The following is a 16,505-nucleotide window of genomic DNA, read 5'->3' on the forward strand; positions in this document are numbered from 1 at the left end:
GTAACCTTTGACTGGTAGTCTTTTGACTGGTAGACTATTGACTGGTAGCCTATTGACTGGTAGCCTTTTGACTGGTAGCCTTTTGACTGGTAGTCTATTGACTGGTAGTCTATTGACTGGTAGCCTTTGACTGGTAGACTATTGACTGGTAGCCTATTGACTGGTAGACTATTGACTGATAGATTATTAACTGGTAGACTACTGACTGGTAGATTATTGACTGGTAGACTACTGACTACTTGACTATTGACTGGTAGCCTTTTGACTGGTAGACTTTTGACTAGTAGACTATTGACTGGTAGCCTTTTGACAGGTAGACTATCGACTGACAGACTATTGACTGGTAGCCTTTGACTGGTACACTATTGACTGGTAGGCTTTTGACTGGTAGACTATTGCCTGGTAGACTCATTACTGGGAGACTGTGGGCTATACATTTACATTACATTTAAGTCATTTAGCAGACGCTCTTATCCAGAGCGACTTACTCGGCCTTGTCTCAGGATGGTGGTTGAAGATATACCTCCAGTGGTGTGGGGGCTGTGCTTTGGCAAAGTGGGTGGGGTTATATCCGTCCTGTTTGGCCCTGTCCGGGGGTATCATCGGATGGGGCCACAGTGTCTCCTGACCTCTCCTGTCTCAGCCTCCAGTATTTATGCTGCAGTAGTTTATGTGTCGGGGGGCTAGGGTCAGTCTGTTATATCTGGAGTACTTCTCCTGTCTTATTCAGTGTCCTGTGTGAACTTAAGTATGCTCTCTCTAATTCTCTCTTTCTCTCTCTCTTTCTTTCTCTCAGAGGACCAGAGCCCTAGGACCATGCCTTAGGACTACCTGGCATGATGACTCCTTGCTGTCCCCAGTCCACCTGGCCGTGCTGCTGCTCTAGTTTCAACTGTTCTGCCTGCGGCTATGGAACCCTGACCTGTTCACCGGATGTGCTACCTGTCCCAGACCTGCTGCTTTCAACTCTCTAGAGACAGCAGGAGCGGTGGATATACTCTTAATGATCGGCTATGAAAAGCCAACTGACATTTACTCCTGAGGTGCTGACTTGCTGCACCCTTGACAACTACTGCGATTATTATTATTTGACCATGCTTGTCATGTATTGTCATGTTATGTCTTGTTCCTGTTCTTTCTCTTCACTTCGTTTCCCCCTGCAGGTCGTATTAGGTTACCTTCTCTCCCTTTCCTTCCCCCAGCTGTTCCTCATCTCCTCTAACTACCTCGTTTACTCTCTCCCACCTGTTCCCGTTTTTCCCTCTGATTAGGTCTCTATTTCTCTCTCTGTTTCTGCTTCTGTCTTTGTCAGATTCTCGTTTGCTTCACCCTTGTCCCGTCCTGTCGTAATCTGCCTCTTCATCAGATGCTACGTGTGATCAGGTACCTCTGTCCTCTACAACCCGCGCCTACCCGGAGAGACCAGCAGTCTGTTGCCGCTAACCCTGCTATTCTCCTCTGCTGCTAGAAGGGGACTCTCCTGTAAAGATCAGAGGACTTTATGATTTATTTGTCGCCCTCTCTGCGGGTTGTCTATTTTGTCAACCGATACATCTGAAGAGGATTTATGTCTTCCCTGTGTTTGGACATTAAAAGACTCTGTTTCTGTTAAACCGCTTTTGGGTCCTCACTCACCTGCATAACAGAAGAATCTGACCAAGAATGGACCCAGCGACTTCGGATCCTCTCCACTCAGCCGTCGAGATCCAGGGAGCGATGCTAGGCAGACACGAGCAGGAATTGTCTGCTGCTCGACATGCCGTTGAGACCCTGGCCGCCCAAGTCTCCGACCTCTCGAAACATATTCACCATCTCCGCCTCGATCCACCGGCTAATTCCAGGGCTTCCGAGTCTCCGGAGCCCAGAATTAATAACCCGCCGTGTTACTCTGGGGAGCCCACTGAATGCCGCTCGTTCCTCACCCAGTGTGATATTGTGTTTTCTCTCCAACCCAACACGTACTCCAGGGGCACAGCTCGTATCGCCTACGTCATATCTCTCCTTACTGGACGGGCTCGTGAGTGGGGCACGGCAATCTGGGAGGCGAGGGCTGAGTGTCCTAACCAGTATCAGAAGGAGGAGATGATACGGGTTTTTGATCGTTCTGTTTTTGGGGAAGAAGCTTCCAGGGCCCTGTCTTCCCTATGTCAAGGTAATCGATCCATAACTGATTACTCTATAGAGTTTCGCACTCTTGCTGCCTCCAGTGACTGGAACGAGCCGGCTTTGCTCGCTCGTTTTCTGGAGGGTCTCCGCGCGGAGGTAAAGGATGAGATTCTCTCCCGGGAGGTTCCTTCCAGCGTGGATTCCTTGATTGAACTCGCTATTCGCATAGAACGACGGGTTGATCTTCGTGGAAGGGAGCTCGCGTTATCCGTTGCCCCCCCTCTCCGCATCACTACCATCTTCCTCCACTGGCTCAGGTGCTGAGCCTATGCAGCTGGGGGGTATTCGCATCTCGACTAAGGAGAGGGAACGGAGAATCACCAACCGCCTCTGTCTCTATTGCGGTTCCGCTGGTCATTTTGTCATTTCATGTCCAGTAAAAGCCAGAGCTCATCAGTAAGCGGAGGGCTACTGGTGAGCGCTACTACTCAGGTCTCTCCTTCAAGATCCTGTACTACCTTGTCGGTCCATCTACGCTGGACCGGTTCGGCAGCTTCCTGCAGTGCCTTGATAGACTCTGGGGCGGAGGGCTGTTTTATGGACGAAGCCTGGGCTCGGGAACATGACATTCCTCTCAGACAGTTAGGGAGCCCACGGCCTTGTTCGCCTTGGATGGTAGTCCTCTCCCCAGGATTCAGCGTGAAACGCTACCTTTAACCCTCACTGTCTCTGGTAATCATAGCGAAACCATTTCTTTTTAATTTTTCGTTCACCTTTTACACCTGTTGTTTTGGGCCATCCCTGGCTAGTGTGTCATAATCCTTCTATTAATTGGTCTAGTAATTCTATCCTCTCCTGGAACGTCTCTTGTCATGTGAAGTGTTTAATGTCTGCTATCCCTCCTGTTTCCTCTGTCTCTTCTTCACAGGAGGAGCCTGGTGATTTGACAGGGGTGCCGGAGGAATATCACGATCTGCGCACGGTGTTCAGTCGGTCCAGGGCCACCTCCCTTCCTCCGCACCGTTCGTATGATTGTAGTATTGATCTCCTTCCGGGAACCACTCCCCCCCCGGGGTAGACTATACTCTCTGTCGGCTCCCGAACGTAAGGCTCTCGAAGATTATTTGTCTGTAGCTCTCGACGCCGGTACCGTAGTCCCTTCCTCCTCTCCCGCCGGAGCGGGGGTTTTTTTTGTTAAGAAAAAGGACGGGACCCTGCGCCCCTGCGTGGATTATCGAGGGCTGAATGACATAACGGTTAAGAATCGTTATCCACTTCCCCTTATGTCTTCAGCCTTCGAGATCCTGCAGGGAGCCAGGTTTTTCACTAAGTTGGACCTTCGTAACGCTTACCATCTCGTGCGCATCAGGGAGGGGGACGAGTGGAAAACGGCGTTTAACACTCCGTTAGGGCACTTTGAATACCGGGTTCTGCCGTTCGGCCTCGCTAACGCTCCAGCTGTCTTTCAGGCATTAGTGAATGATGTACTGAGAGACATGCTGAACATCTTTGTTTTCGTTTACCTTGACGATATCCTGATTTTTTCACCGTCACTCCAGATTCATGTTCAGCACGTTCGACGTGTCCTCCAGCGCCTTTTAGAGAATTGTCTTTATGTGAAGGCTGAGAAGTGCTCTTTTCATGCCTCCTCCGTCACATTTCTCGGTTCTGTTATTTCCGCTGAAGGCATTAAGATGGATCCCGCTAAGGTCCAAGCTGTCAGCGATTGGCCCGTCCCTAAGTCACGTGTCGAGCTGCAGCGCTTTCTCGGCTTCGCGAATTTCTATCGTCGTTTCATCCGTAATTTCGGTCAGGTGGCAGCTCCTCTCACAGCCCTTACTTCTGTCAAGACGTGCTTTAAGTGGTCCGTTTCTGCCCAGGGAGCTTTTGATCTCCTCAAGAAGCGTTTTACATCCGCACCTATCCTTGTTACACCTGACGTCTCTAGACAGTTCATTGTCGAGGTTGACGCGTCAGAGGTGGGCGTGGGAGCCATTCTTTCCCAGCGCTCCCATTCTGACGACAAGGTCCACCCTTGCGCGTATTTTTCTCATCGCCTGTCGCCGTCGGAACGTAACTATGATGTGGGAAACCGCGAACTGCTCGCCATCCGCTTAGCCCTAGGCGAATGGCGACAGTGGTTGGAGGGGGCGACCGTTCCTTTTGTCGTTTGGACTGACCATAGGAACCTTGAGTACATCCGTTCTGCCAAACGACTTAATGCGCGTCAGGCTCGTTGGGGGCTGTTTTTCGCTCGTTTCGAGTTCGTTATTTTTTATCGTCCGGGCTCTAAGAACACCAAGCCTGATGCTTTATCCCGTCTCTTCAGTTCTTCAGTAGCCTCCACCGACCCCGAGGGGATTCTCCCTGAGGGGCGTGTTGTCGGGTTGACTGTCTGGGGAATTGAGAGGCAGGTAAAGCAAGCACTCACTCACACTCCGTCGCCGCGCGCTTGTCCTAGGAACCTTCTTTTCGTTCCCGTTCCTACTCGTCTGGCCGTTCTTCAGTGGGCTCACTCTGCCAAGTTAGCCGGCCACCCCGGCGTTCGGGGTACGCTTGCTTCTATTCGCCAGCGTTTTTGGTGGCCCACTCAGGAGCGTAACACGCGTCGTTTCGTGGCTGCTTGTTCGGACTGCGCGCAGACTAAGTCCGGTAACTCCCCTCCTGCCGGCCGTCTCAGACCGCTTTCCATTCCCTCTCGACCGTGGTCTCACATCGCCTTAGACTTTATTACCGGACTGCCTTCGTCAGCTGACCCCGCGGTTCATTGGTCCGTTCCGTATTTCTCAGGTCATTAATCCTGTCGCAGTGCGACTTCTTCTTCCGCGACATCTTCGTTGCGTCCACCCGGTCTTCCATGTCTCCTGTGTTAAGCCCTTTCTTCGCGCCCCCGTTCGTCTCCCTCCCCCCCCATCCTTGTCGAGGGCGCACCTATCTACAGGGTCCGTAAGATTTTGGACATGCGTCCTCGGGGCCGTGGTCATCAGTACCTAGTGGATTGGGAGGGGTACGGTCCTGAGGAAAGGAGTTGGGTTCCATCTCGGGACGTGCTGGACCGTTCGCTGATCGATGATTTCCTCCGTTGCCGCCAGGTTTCCTCCTCGAGTGCGCCAGGAGGCGCTCGGTGAGTGGGGGGGGGTACTGTCATGTATTGTCATGTTATGTCTTGTTCCTGTTCTTTCTCTTCACTTCGTTTCCCCCTGCTGGTCGTATTAGGTTACCTTCTCTCCCTTTCCTTCCCCCAGCTGTTCCTCATCTCCTCTAACTACCTCGTTTACTCTCTCCCACCTGTTCCCTTTTTTCCCTCTGATTAGGTCTCTATTTCTCTCTCTGTTTCTGCTTCTGTCTTTGTCAGATTCTCGTTTGCTTCACCCTTGTCCCGTCCTGTCGTAATCTGCCTCTTCATCAGATGCTACGTGTGATCAGGTACCTCTGTCCTCTACAACCCGCGCCTACCCGGAGAGACCAGCAGTCTGTTGCCGCTAACCCTGCTATTCTCCTCTGCTGCTAGAAGGGGACTCTCCTGTAAAGATCAGAGGACTTTATGATTTATTTGTCGCCCTCTCTGCGGGTTGTCTATTTTGTCAACCGATACATCTGAAGAGGATTTATGTCTTCCCTGTGTTTGGACATTAAAAGACTCTGTTTCTGTTAAACCGCTTTTGGGTCCTCACTCACCTGCATAACAATGCTGGTCATTTATGAACATTTGAACAACTTGGCCATGTTCTGTTATAATCTCCACCCAGCACAGCCAGAAGAGGACACCCCTCATAGCCTGGTTCCTCTCTAGGTTTCTTCCTAAGTTTTTGCCTTTCTAGGGAGTTTTTCCTAGCCACCGTGCTTCTACACCTGCATTGCTTGCTGATTTGAGTTTTAGGCTGGGTTTCTGTACAGCACTTTAAGATATCAGCTGATGTAAGAAGGGCTATATAAATCAATTTGATTTGATTTGACTGGTAGTCTTTTGACTGGTAGATTATTGACTGGTAGTCTATTGACTGGTAGATTATTGACTGGTAGTCTATTGACTGGTAGATTATTGACTTGTAGCCTATTGACTGGTAGATTATTGACTGGTAGACTATTGACTGGTAGATTATTGACTGGTAGACTATTGACTGGTAGATTATTGACTGGTAGACTATTGACTGGTAGATTATTGACTGGTAGTCTTTTGACTGGTAGATTATTGACTGGTAGACTATTGACTGACTTACTCTCATATGTTATCTGATATACAGTACAGTACAGTACAGTACAGTACAGTACAGTAGGCTCTACTCTCATATGTTATCTGGTATACAGTACAGTACAGTACAGCAGGCTCTACTCTCATATGTTCTATGATATACAGTACAGTACAGTAGGCTCTACTCTCATATGTGCTATGGTATACAGTACAGTACAGTACAGTACAGTCCAGTAGAGTAGGCTCTACTCTCATATGTTCTATGATGTACAGTACAGTACAGTACAGTCCAGTAGAGTAGGCTCTACACTCATATGTTCTATGATATACAGTACAGTACAGTACAGTACAGTACAATACAGTACAGCACAGTCCAGTAGAGTAGGCTCTACACTCATATGTTCTATGATATACAGTACAGTACAGTACAGTACAGTCCAGTAGAGTAGGCTCTACACTCATATGTTCTATGATATACAGTACAGTACAGTACAGTACAGTACAGTACAGTACAGCACAGTCCAGTAGAGTAGGCTCTACACTCATATGTTCTATGATATACAGTACAGTACAGTCCAGTACAGTAGGCTCTACGCTCATATGTTCTATGATATACAGTACAGTACAGTACAGTACAATAGGCTCTACTCTGATATTTTCTCTGGTATACACATATCTACAATGTGGGCCAAAATAGTTAACATTCTCTTGAGATTTTTTGAAGTGGTTATGAAAGCAGACATCAGTATTTATATAAACAAAAGGAGTTATGATACGGTAACTAATATGGATTCAATAATTTACTTTTTAGTTCATTAGCAGTTGTTATTAAACCAATAACAACAAGCTCATAACCTGTAAGAAACAACAACACTATGATATCAGTGATTAACCTAAAGGCATAAACAATAGAATCCACTCTCTCAGTTTCTATATGCCACACAAAGTATCAGTAACCACTCAAAACACTGGAAGCCTTCAAAACCCATGAAAAAAAACCTGCTTACCTTCTTTCTTCAAGGCATTCAGAAAAGACTTCATTTTCCCCCTTTTCCTTATTGCTTAATTGTTCATGGGAAACGTGGAGATATAAATAAATAGAAAAAGAGCGAATATGAAATGTATCCGAGTTTTGTAGTGGGAAAAAGCAGCAGCAAGTCGTTCCAGTGGTAAAGCGCGTGACAATGGGAGGGAAAGAGATTGGCTGGGAAGGCAGGCAGGCAGAGGGACAGGGAGGGAGGGAAGGAAGGAGGGAGACAGGCAGGGAGGGAAGGAGGGAGACAGGCAGGTAGGCAGAGGGACAGGAGGGAGGGAGGGAGGGAAGGAGGGAGACAGGCAGGGAGGGAAGGAAGGAGGGAGACAGGCAGGGAGGCAGGCAGGCAGAGGGACAGGAGGGAGGGAAGGAAGGAGGGAGACAGGCAGGCAGGCAGGGAGATAGGCAGGGAGGCAGGCAGGCAGGCAGAGGGACAGGAGGGAGGGAAGGAAGGAGGGAGACAGGCAGGGAGGGAAGGAAGGAAGGAGGGAGACAGGCAGGCAGGGAGACAGGCAGGCAGGGAGGGAGGGAGACACAGACAGGCAGCCAGGCAGGCAGGTAGGCGGGCAGGCAGGCAGGCAGGTAGGCAGGCAGGCAGGGAAACAGATAGATAGACAGGCAGCGAGACAGATAGATAGACAGGCAGGGAGACAGTGAGATAGACAGGAAACCCGGGAGACAGACAGGCAGTCAGGGAGAGGCTGGCAGGGAGTCAGGCAGGCAGGCTGGAAGACATTCAGGGAGAAAGGCAGGCAGAGAAACAGGCAGGGAGAGAGGGGGGCAGGCAGGCAGGGTGAAAGGCAGGAAGGCAGGGGAAAAGGCAGGCAGGGAGACAGGCTTGCAGGGTGACAAGCAGGAAGACAGGAAGGCAGGGTGAAATGCAGGGAGACAGGCAGGGAGGCAGGGGGGAAAGGCAGGCAGTGAGCAGGCAGGGAGAGGGAGACTGGCAGCCAGGGAGAAAGGTGGGGGAAAAGGCAGACAGGGAGGCAGGCAGGGAGACAGGGACAAAGACAGCCAGGCAGGGGGAAAGGCTGGGAGACACACTGCTTGTTACTGACTGGGATCACAATGCACCAGTTCCACGCATCTCCATTTCCCTCTCGTCCTCTCACACTCAGTCTCTATTTCTCTCTCTCTCTCTCTCTCTCTCTCTCTCTCTCTCTCTCTCTCTCTCGCTCTCTCTCTCTATATATATACAGTATATATATGTCTACCTCTTTCTCTCTCTCTCTCTCTCCCTCTCTCTCTCTATGTCTCCCTCTATATATATCTCTCGCACACAAACACTCTAACAGACAGTCAGATGCACTGAAGAAAAATAAACTCCCTAGATATAGAGTTGCTTCACCCAGGTTCAACATGCCAGAGACAAGCAGCACATGATCTCAGCAAGAATGTGTCAATTATTATAATCATTATGGATGGGGAGAATTCAACTAAACCACAGCCACTTTGATTACTATCATTAACACTGATTTTAATATAAACCAGATTGCTAAAACACTGTATTTTCTAAAACTACTTCAATAATAATCCAAATGAATGATATTGCCATAGATGACAGGGCAGAACACATTCTCAATACGTGGCTGTCAAACACATGGTGGAGAGAGGTGTCGCTTGCAATCACATAACACCCAAATTAAACATGCATAAATCAATGTTCAGTGGAAACAGGTTCGGCGAGAGATTGGATTTTAACCCGTGCTTTCACAGGAACAGCTGTATCGAAAACAAACCCTTTGTGTTGCTAGGCAACCTTAGCGAGGAAGTCTAAATTCGTTATTAGCAAGTTGCTTGTTGGTTGTGAAATTATGTGGGCGATTCCACGGCAGCATAGGCCGAAAATATTTCTGGTATCTCAGATTGTTCTGGCAATTCTCATAGTAACTTCATTGGGAGGAAAGATGTTTGACATGCTTTTTACATTTCTATCACAAACCATTTTCAAAAAAAAGCATGATGAAAGTTTGAGATATTCATATTTATATTTATTTATTCATATTTAAATTCATATTCATATTATGTTGAATAAATGAATGTGAAAATGTGTATTTCAGAATCTAGATATACTCCATATTTGAGAAAATATTATAAGGCATATAATGACACCATGATGTTGTCTGTATCATGTACGTTCACAGCTCATAGGGTCTTACAGGAGACATGTTCAGGTCTAAGATGGGCCTAAAACGGCCACTTTCCTGATGATAAAAAAATATTTACATTGTAAAAATACAAGTGTGTCAAACATTCTGTTCAGTTTCTATGTGAGAATTACCAGAACAATGTGAGATACCAAAGATATTTTTCGGGCTATAGTGGCATGGAATGGCCCATGCGTAGTGTTTTTACCAAGCATTTGTAACCAAGCACTTACAGAACAACACATTCCAAATCCTATTGGAATGTGATGAGAATTAAGACATGTCGTGATATTATGAAATGCTATTCCCTCTTGGGAATAACTTTCGGACTTTCATTGGGAAAACAACATATTGAATTCATATTGAATTGGTATTTGGAATTACTCCTTCCATCAACATTCTCTTAATTGTTCAGAATTCATCTCAAATCATTGGTGTGGTCATTAGTAGTCTAAATATACAAGAACCAGTCCACTGAAAGCAATATGATAATGACCCTATACTAGATCCTGTGTAATGTACTGTCTATGATGAATTACAAAGCGTCATGACTTCAAACCAGCCTAACATCTAACAACTAAATGACTGTAGGCTGCAGGGGGAACTGTGGATGGGGGGAATCTCCACGGACCACCTCTTCTCTTCTCTGGCACACAGATTGTTAGATAGCAACCTGACAAGCACCAACCTCTGCTTTCCTCTCCAAGGAATAGCTTTAACATTTTAAACCTGAACCTCCTCGTTATAACACCAGCCACTCAATCAATCAAACACAACAAAAAGAAAGAGCAGCTTGTGGTAGATCAATCTCAAAGAGGTAAAAAAGTGATGAACCATCTTGTTTGAGCACCACAAACCCTGAGTGATGGATCCATAAAGATAGAATGATAGAACAACACTGCTGTCACCACATTGATCAGTGATGCAGTAGATTATACAACAGTGATAATGGATCACAGGACAAAGAAGTCTACATTTTCAGTAACAATCATGAAAAAAACAACCACCAATGTATAGATCTACACCATATAAAGATGTGTCTTCCATTGAGGAACCGACCAGATCTGAGATCCCGAAAGCCAAATATCACATGGATCTGGGAACCATGGCAACCACGACTGGATTTATATGGGACAAGGATTTACATAGTTGACTGTAGAACAAGGCAGATTCTGTAGGTTTATGTGTCATGACTGCAGCCATGACACTGAAATATATCATACAAATTCTGTAACACTCTTAGAAAAAAAGGGTTCCCAAAGGGTCCTTCGGCTGTCTCCATGGGAGAATCCTTTATGGTTCCAGGTAGACCCGTTTCGGGTTCCATGTAGAAGCCTCTGTGGAAAGGGTTCTACATTGAACCCAAAAGGGTTCTACCTGGAACCAAAAAGGGTTCTTCAAAGGTTTCCCCTATAGGGACATCCGAAGAACCCTTTTAGGTTCTAGATAGTACCTTTTTTTCTAAGCGTGTATAAACCAATGTAATAAGGTTAGCTGTCACAAAGACCTTCACTCTCAGACTGAAGCTAATCAGCCCGACTATGACTCAAGGGGCAAATGCAAAAAGACAATTAAATAATTAAATAATTGGTGTGCAGCACCCTTTCTATTTACAGCAGAATGTGGTCACAAAATATGAAGAAAGAAGTGATGACAGAGGACGGAGAAAAGGGACTGTTGGGGGTTGTAAATGCATGACAAAGGAGTTATGTCTCAGTGTCTATTTGGAGAGGAAGAGACAGAAATCCCCTGACACTTGTACGGTAAGATTGCAAGATTGTAAGACTGCTGGCACTAGCAATAAGTTGACTGTATGCCAGAAGGAGAGTTCATAATGTCACAGTCTTGGACCCTTGGCCTAAGGACACAGGAAAAAAAGGATTCCATCAGATACAAAGTGGCATCTATAGAAAGATGACAGAGAAGATTGTAATCCGCATCTCATGCACCTTAGAGCCTACTGTAATGTACAGTCATGGACAAAAGTTTTGAGAATGACACAAATATAAATTTTCACAAAGTCTGCTGCCTCAGTTTGTATGATGGCAATTTGCATATACTCCAGAATGTTATGAAGAGGGATCAGATGAATTGCAATTAATTGCAAAGTCCTTCTTTGCCATGCAAATTAACTGAATCCCCCCCAAAAAATTCCACTCCATTTCAGCCCTGCCACAAAAGGACCAGCTGACATCATGTCAGTGATTCTCTCATTAACACAGGTGTGAGTGTTGATGAGGACAAGGTTGGAGATCACTCTGTCATGCTGATTGAGTTTGAATAACAGACTGGAAGCTTCAAAAGGAGGGTGGTGCTTGGAATCAATGTTCTTCCTCTGTCAACAATGGTCACCTGCAAGGAAACACGTGCCGTCATCATTGCTTTGCACAAAAAGGGCTTCACAGGCAAGGATATTGCTGCCAGTAAGATTGCACCTAAATCAACCATTTATCAGATCATCAAGAACTTCAAGGAGAGAGGTTCAATTGTTGTGAAGAAGGCTTCAGGGCACCCAAGAAAGTCCAGCAAGCGCCAGGACCATCTCCTAAAGTTGATTCAGCTGTGGGATCGGGGCACCACCAGTACAGAGTTTGCTCAGGAATGGCAGCAGGCAGGTGTGAGTGCATCTGCACACACAGTGAGAAGAAGACTTTTGGAGGATGGCCTGGTGTCAAGAAGGGCAGCAAAGAAGCCACTTCTCTCCAGGAAAAACATCAGGGACAGACTGATATTCTACAAAAGGTACAGGGATTGGACTGCTGAGGACTGGGGTAAAGTCATTGTCTCTGATGAATCCCCTTTCCGATTGTTTGGGGCATCCAGAAAAAAGCTTATCCATAGAAAACAAGATGAGCGCTACCATCAGTCCTGTGTCATGCCAACAGTAAAGCATCCTGAGACCATTCATGTGTGGGGTTGCTTCTCAGCCAAGGGAGTGGGCTCACTCACAATTTTGCCTAAGAACACAGCCATGAATAAAGAATGGTACCAACACATCCTCTGAGAGCATCTTCTCCCAACCATCCAGGAACAGTTTGGTGACGAACAATGCCTTTTCCAGCATGATGGAGCACCTTGCCATAAGGCAAAAGTAATAACTAAGTGGCTCGGGGAACAAACATTGATATTTTGGGTCAATGGCCAGGAAACTCCTCAGACCTTAATCCCATTGAGAAATTCTCAAGAGGCAGGTGGACAAACAAAAACCCACAAATTCTGACAAACATTGATTATGCAAGAATGGGCTGCCATCAGTCAGGATGTGGCCCAGAAGTTAATTGACAGCATGCCAGGGCGGATTTCAGAGGTCTTGAAAAAGAAGGGTCAACACTGCAAATATTGACTTTTTGCATCAACTGTAATTGTCAATAAAAGCCTTTGACACTTGTGAAATGCTTGTAATTATACTTCAGTATTCCATAATAACATCTGACAAAATTATCTAAAGACACTGAAGCAGCAAACTTTGTGGAAATGAATATTTTCTCAAATCTTTTGCCCACGACTGTACTGTACTGTACTCTACTGTACACCAGATAGCATATGAGAGTAGAGCCTACTGTACTGTACTGTATACCAGATAACATATGAGAGTAGAGCCTACTGTACTGTATACCAGAGAACATATGAGAGTAGAGCCTACTGTACTGTACTGTACTGTACTGTACTGTACTGTGCTGTACTGTACTGTATACCAGAGAACATATGAGAGTAGAGCCTACTGTACTGTACTGTACTGTACTGTGCTGTACTGTACTGTATACCAGAGAACATATGAGAGTAGAGCCTACTGTACTGTACTGTACTGTATACCAGAGAACATATGAAAGTAGAGCCTACTGTACTGTACTGTACTGTACTGTACTGTACTGTACTGTACTGTGCTGTACTGTACTGTATACCAGAGAACATATGAGAGTAGAACCTACTGTACTGTACTGTACTGTACTGTGCTGTACTGTACTGTATACCAGAGAACATATGAGAGTAGAGCCTACTGTACTGTACTGTACTGTGCTGTACTGTATAAAAGAGAACATATGAGAGTAGAGCCTACTGTACTGTACTGTATTGTACTGTGCTGTACTGTACTGTATACCAGAGAACATATGAGAGTAGTGCCTACTGTACTGTACTGTACTGTATACCAGAGAACATATGAAAGTAGAGCCTACTGTACTGTACTGTACTGTACTGTACTGTGCTGTACTGTACTGTATACCAGAGAACATATGAGAGTAGAACCTACTGTACTGTACTGTACTATACTGTGCTGTACTGTACTGTATACCAGAGAACATATGAGAGTAGAGCCTACTGTACTGTACTGTACTGTACTGTACTGTGCTGTACTGTATACCAGAGAACATATGAGAGTAGAGCCTACTGTACTGTACTGTACTGTACTGTGCTGTACTGTATACCAGAGAACATATGAGAGTGACAGAGAACAGTGCAGCAGACAGACAGATGACAAAACACAGCTGATCAATCCATGTGTGTGTGTGTGTGTGTGTGTGTGTGTGTGTGTGTGTGTGTGTGTGTGTGTGTGTGTGTGTGTGTGTGTGTGCATGACGTACATGTGTGTGTGTGCGTGTGTGTGTGTGAGTGTGTGTTCTCATCCCAGTCCCACTATGTAGGCCAGCTCCATTGTGAACTGTGGCTAAGTGTGGATTGGAGCAGAACTGACTGTCTTTAGATGAGAGAGGAGGCACAGAGCAGGTCCATCCACCGGGAAACACAATAGCCCATTCAGAGTGGAAGCGCTTTGGTCTACAACGTGCATCATTCATAAAGCAAGTGAATTGCACATGACTTAACTCACATTCAATACAACACATTTGCCAGCAACCCTTTCCTAGCCTGGTAACCTGCTATGCTCAATGGTTTACCTGTCTTACCATTTCCTATAATGCAATAGTTTTTTTCTGGTAAATAAACACAGTTTATACTACACAGAAACAAAGAAATGTTGAGTTCAGAAACTTACCGATATCAGTCTCTTTATGGTTCTTGATTAATTCTGCCAATTCAAAGTTTCCTGCGATGATGGCCACCTGGAACAGAATGGAAGATTTATAGTGAGGTATTTATAATAGTCACATTTGTAAATCAATCAAAATGGCTTTTAAAATCTGACCAACTTCAATGGTGGATATGGTATTCATTATAGGGGGTGGCAGGGTAGCCTAGTGGTTAGAGTGTAGGGGCGACAGGGTAGCCTAGTGGTTAGAGTGTAGCCTAGTGTAGCCTAGTGGTTAGCCTAGTGGTTAGAGCGTTGGACTAGTAACCGCAGGGTTGCAAGTTCAAATCCCCGAGCTGACAAGGTACAAATCTGTCGTTCTGCCCCTGAACAGTCAGTTAACCCACTGTTCCTAGGCCGTCATTGAAAATAAGAATTTGTTCTTAACTGACTTGGTTAAATAAAAAATAAATAAAATAGCAAATTCCTGACTACCAGCTCTGATGGCCACAACATGTGGTGGCTCAGTTAAATTTGTCAGAAAATAACTTCATTCTCATTGTAGAATGACTCACTTTCATGAAATGCAACTTTAAATCCTTATAGGTACTAATAATAACACAATAAACAGAAGCCTGGTAAAGGTGTAGTGGGTGGAGGGCAGCAGAGCCACAGTCAACACATATCCAGCCAGTAAACCCTGCCAACTGATTCCACCTTTAGACACTTTTACAAGACAGGTCAGTGCGGAGTCATATACTGTATATAGAGTTTGGCCAATATGGTTTCTGTCTGAACGTTCCGATAGCGCCACTTCCTCCTCCATAGCCATTGCTAAGTGATAATTGAAGCTTCCATGTTGTGCTGTTTATTTCTGATCTTTTTTTTATTTATTTTTTTACTTATGAAGTGAAAGAAGATATACAATTTGTTGACACCACAAAACTGTAAAGACTTGAATACACGTTATTCCAAATTATAATTAATAAAAACTTCTGTAATATTCCTCTGTTTTTCTTGTTTACAGCAGGACATTTCAGAGGGAACTGTCAGAGGCACTCTTGTATTGCTACATCGCTCTGTTAACATGGTGTCCGTTTTAAAATCTGACCGAAATGCTCTCTATATACGGGTCTGGGTCAGTGGAATAGGGTTAGTGATGGTTAGGCAATGTGAGGCTCAGGCTGTATTACAGTAAGGAAAGGTAGTCATAGAGACAGAACAAGTTTTATTTCTATGGGTATGGTATAGTCACTGAAAATTGTATGACTAGACTAACTTACTCGTGGAAATCCTGAATAAACTGAACCCTCCATCTCTATCCCAAATATGAAATTGGTTTCATGTGGATAAACAAATACATTACCTGAAAATATGGAGCAATTTTCAAATACACTACTGAAATGAGTTAAATGAATTAACCTATTATTGTAATACAGTAATAACTCTACAGAAGCTATTGGATTGGAGTAGTAGTGTTGCAGTATAATGCATGCTAGAGTGGAGAATGAGGCTGTGCAATAAAAACATGAAAACATGATTCCTACTTCCCATCATCGTCTCCTCCCAGAAACAACATTCTGCTACACTGAAAAACTGAAACGCTCTGCTCTGCTGTCTGTTTACCTTATAACAAACCATATGGGGAGGTAGGCTAAGTTATGATGTTACAGTATAGCCATGAGGATAACCTCTCTTAACCCTGCATAGTTCAACACAGCACACGCTCTGTTCCTCTGCTGTCGGTTCACCTAGTCCCAAACCATATGTAGGTAAGTTATGATGGCTAGGTAGAGAGAGGGGGAGAGAGAAAGAGACGGACAGCGAAACTAGGGGACTGAGAAACAAAGAGCAGAGAGATAGTGAGAGAGAGAGAGAGAGAGAGAGAGAGAGAGAGAGAGAGAGAGAGAGAGAGCGAGAAAGAGAAAGAGAAAGAGAAAGAGGGAGAGAGCAAGAGGGAGAGAGCAGGCCCTCAGGGCCGTGGGGTGAGACAGGGATGCAGCTTAAGCCCCACCCTCTTCAACATATATATCAATGAATTGGCGCGGGCACTAGAAAAGGCTG

The 16,505-nt window shown here is 45.5% G+C and overlaps 1 protein-coding gene across 1 annotated transcript in view; it reads right to left on the reverse strand.

The window, feature by feature from the left end:
- The window catches only part of LOC115134834 (SH3 and multiple ankyrin repeat domains protein 2-like), a 174,983-nt gene that overhangs the window by 104,658 nt on the left and 53,820 nt on the right, over window positions 1-16,505 (reverse strand). The window contains exon 9 of the mRNA XM_065022132.1: window positions 14,469-14,535. Coding sequence (XP_064878204.1) covers window positions 14,469-14,535 — 67 coding nt within the window. The remainder of the gene's footprint in view (window positions 1-14,468; window positions 14,536-16,505) is intronic.

This window comes from Oncorhynchus nerka, linkage group LG9a, assembly GCF_034236695.1.
Source record: "Oncorhynchus nerka isolate Pitt River linkage group LG9a, Oner_Uvic_2.0, whole genome shotgun sequence".
NCBI lineage: Eukaryota > Metazoa > Chordata > Actinopteri > Salmoniformes > Salmonidae > Oncorhynchus > Oncorhynchus nerka.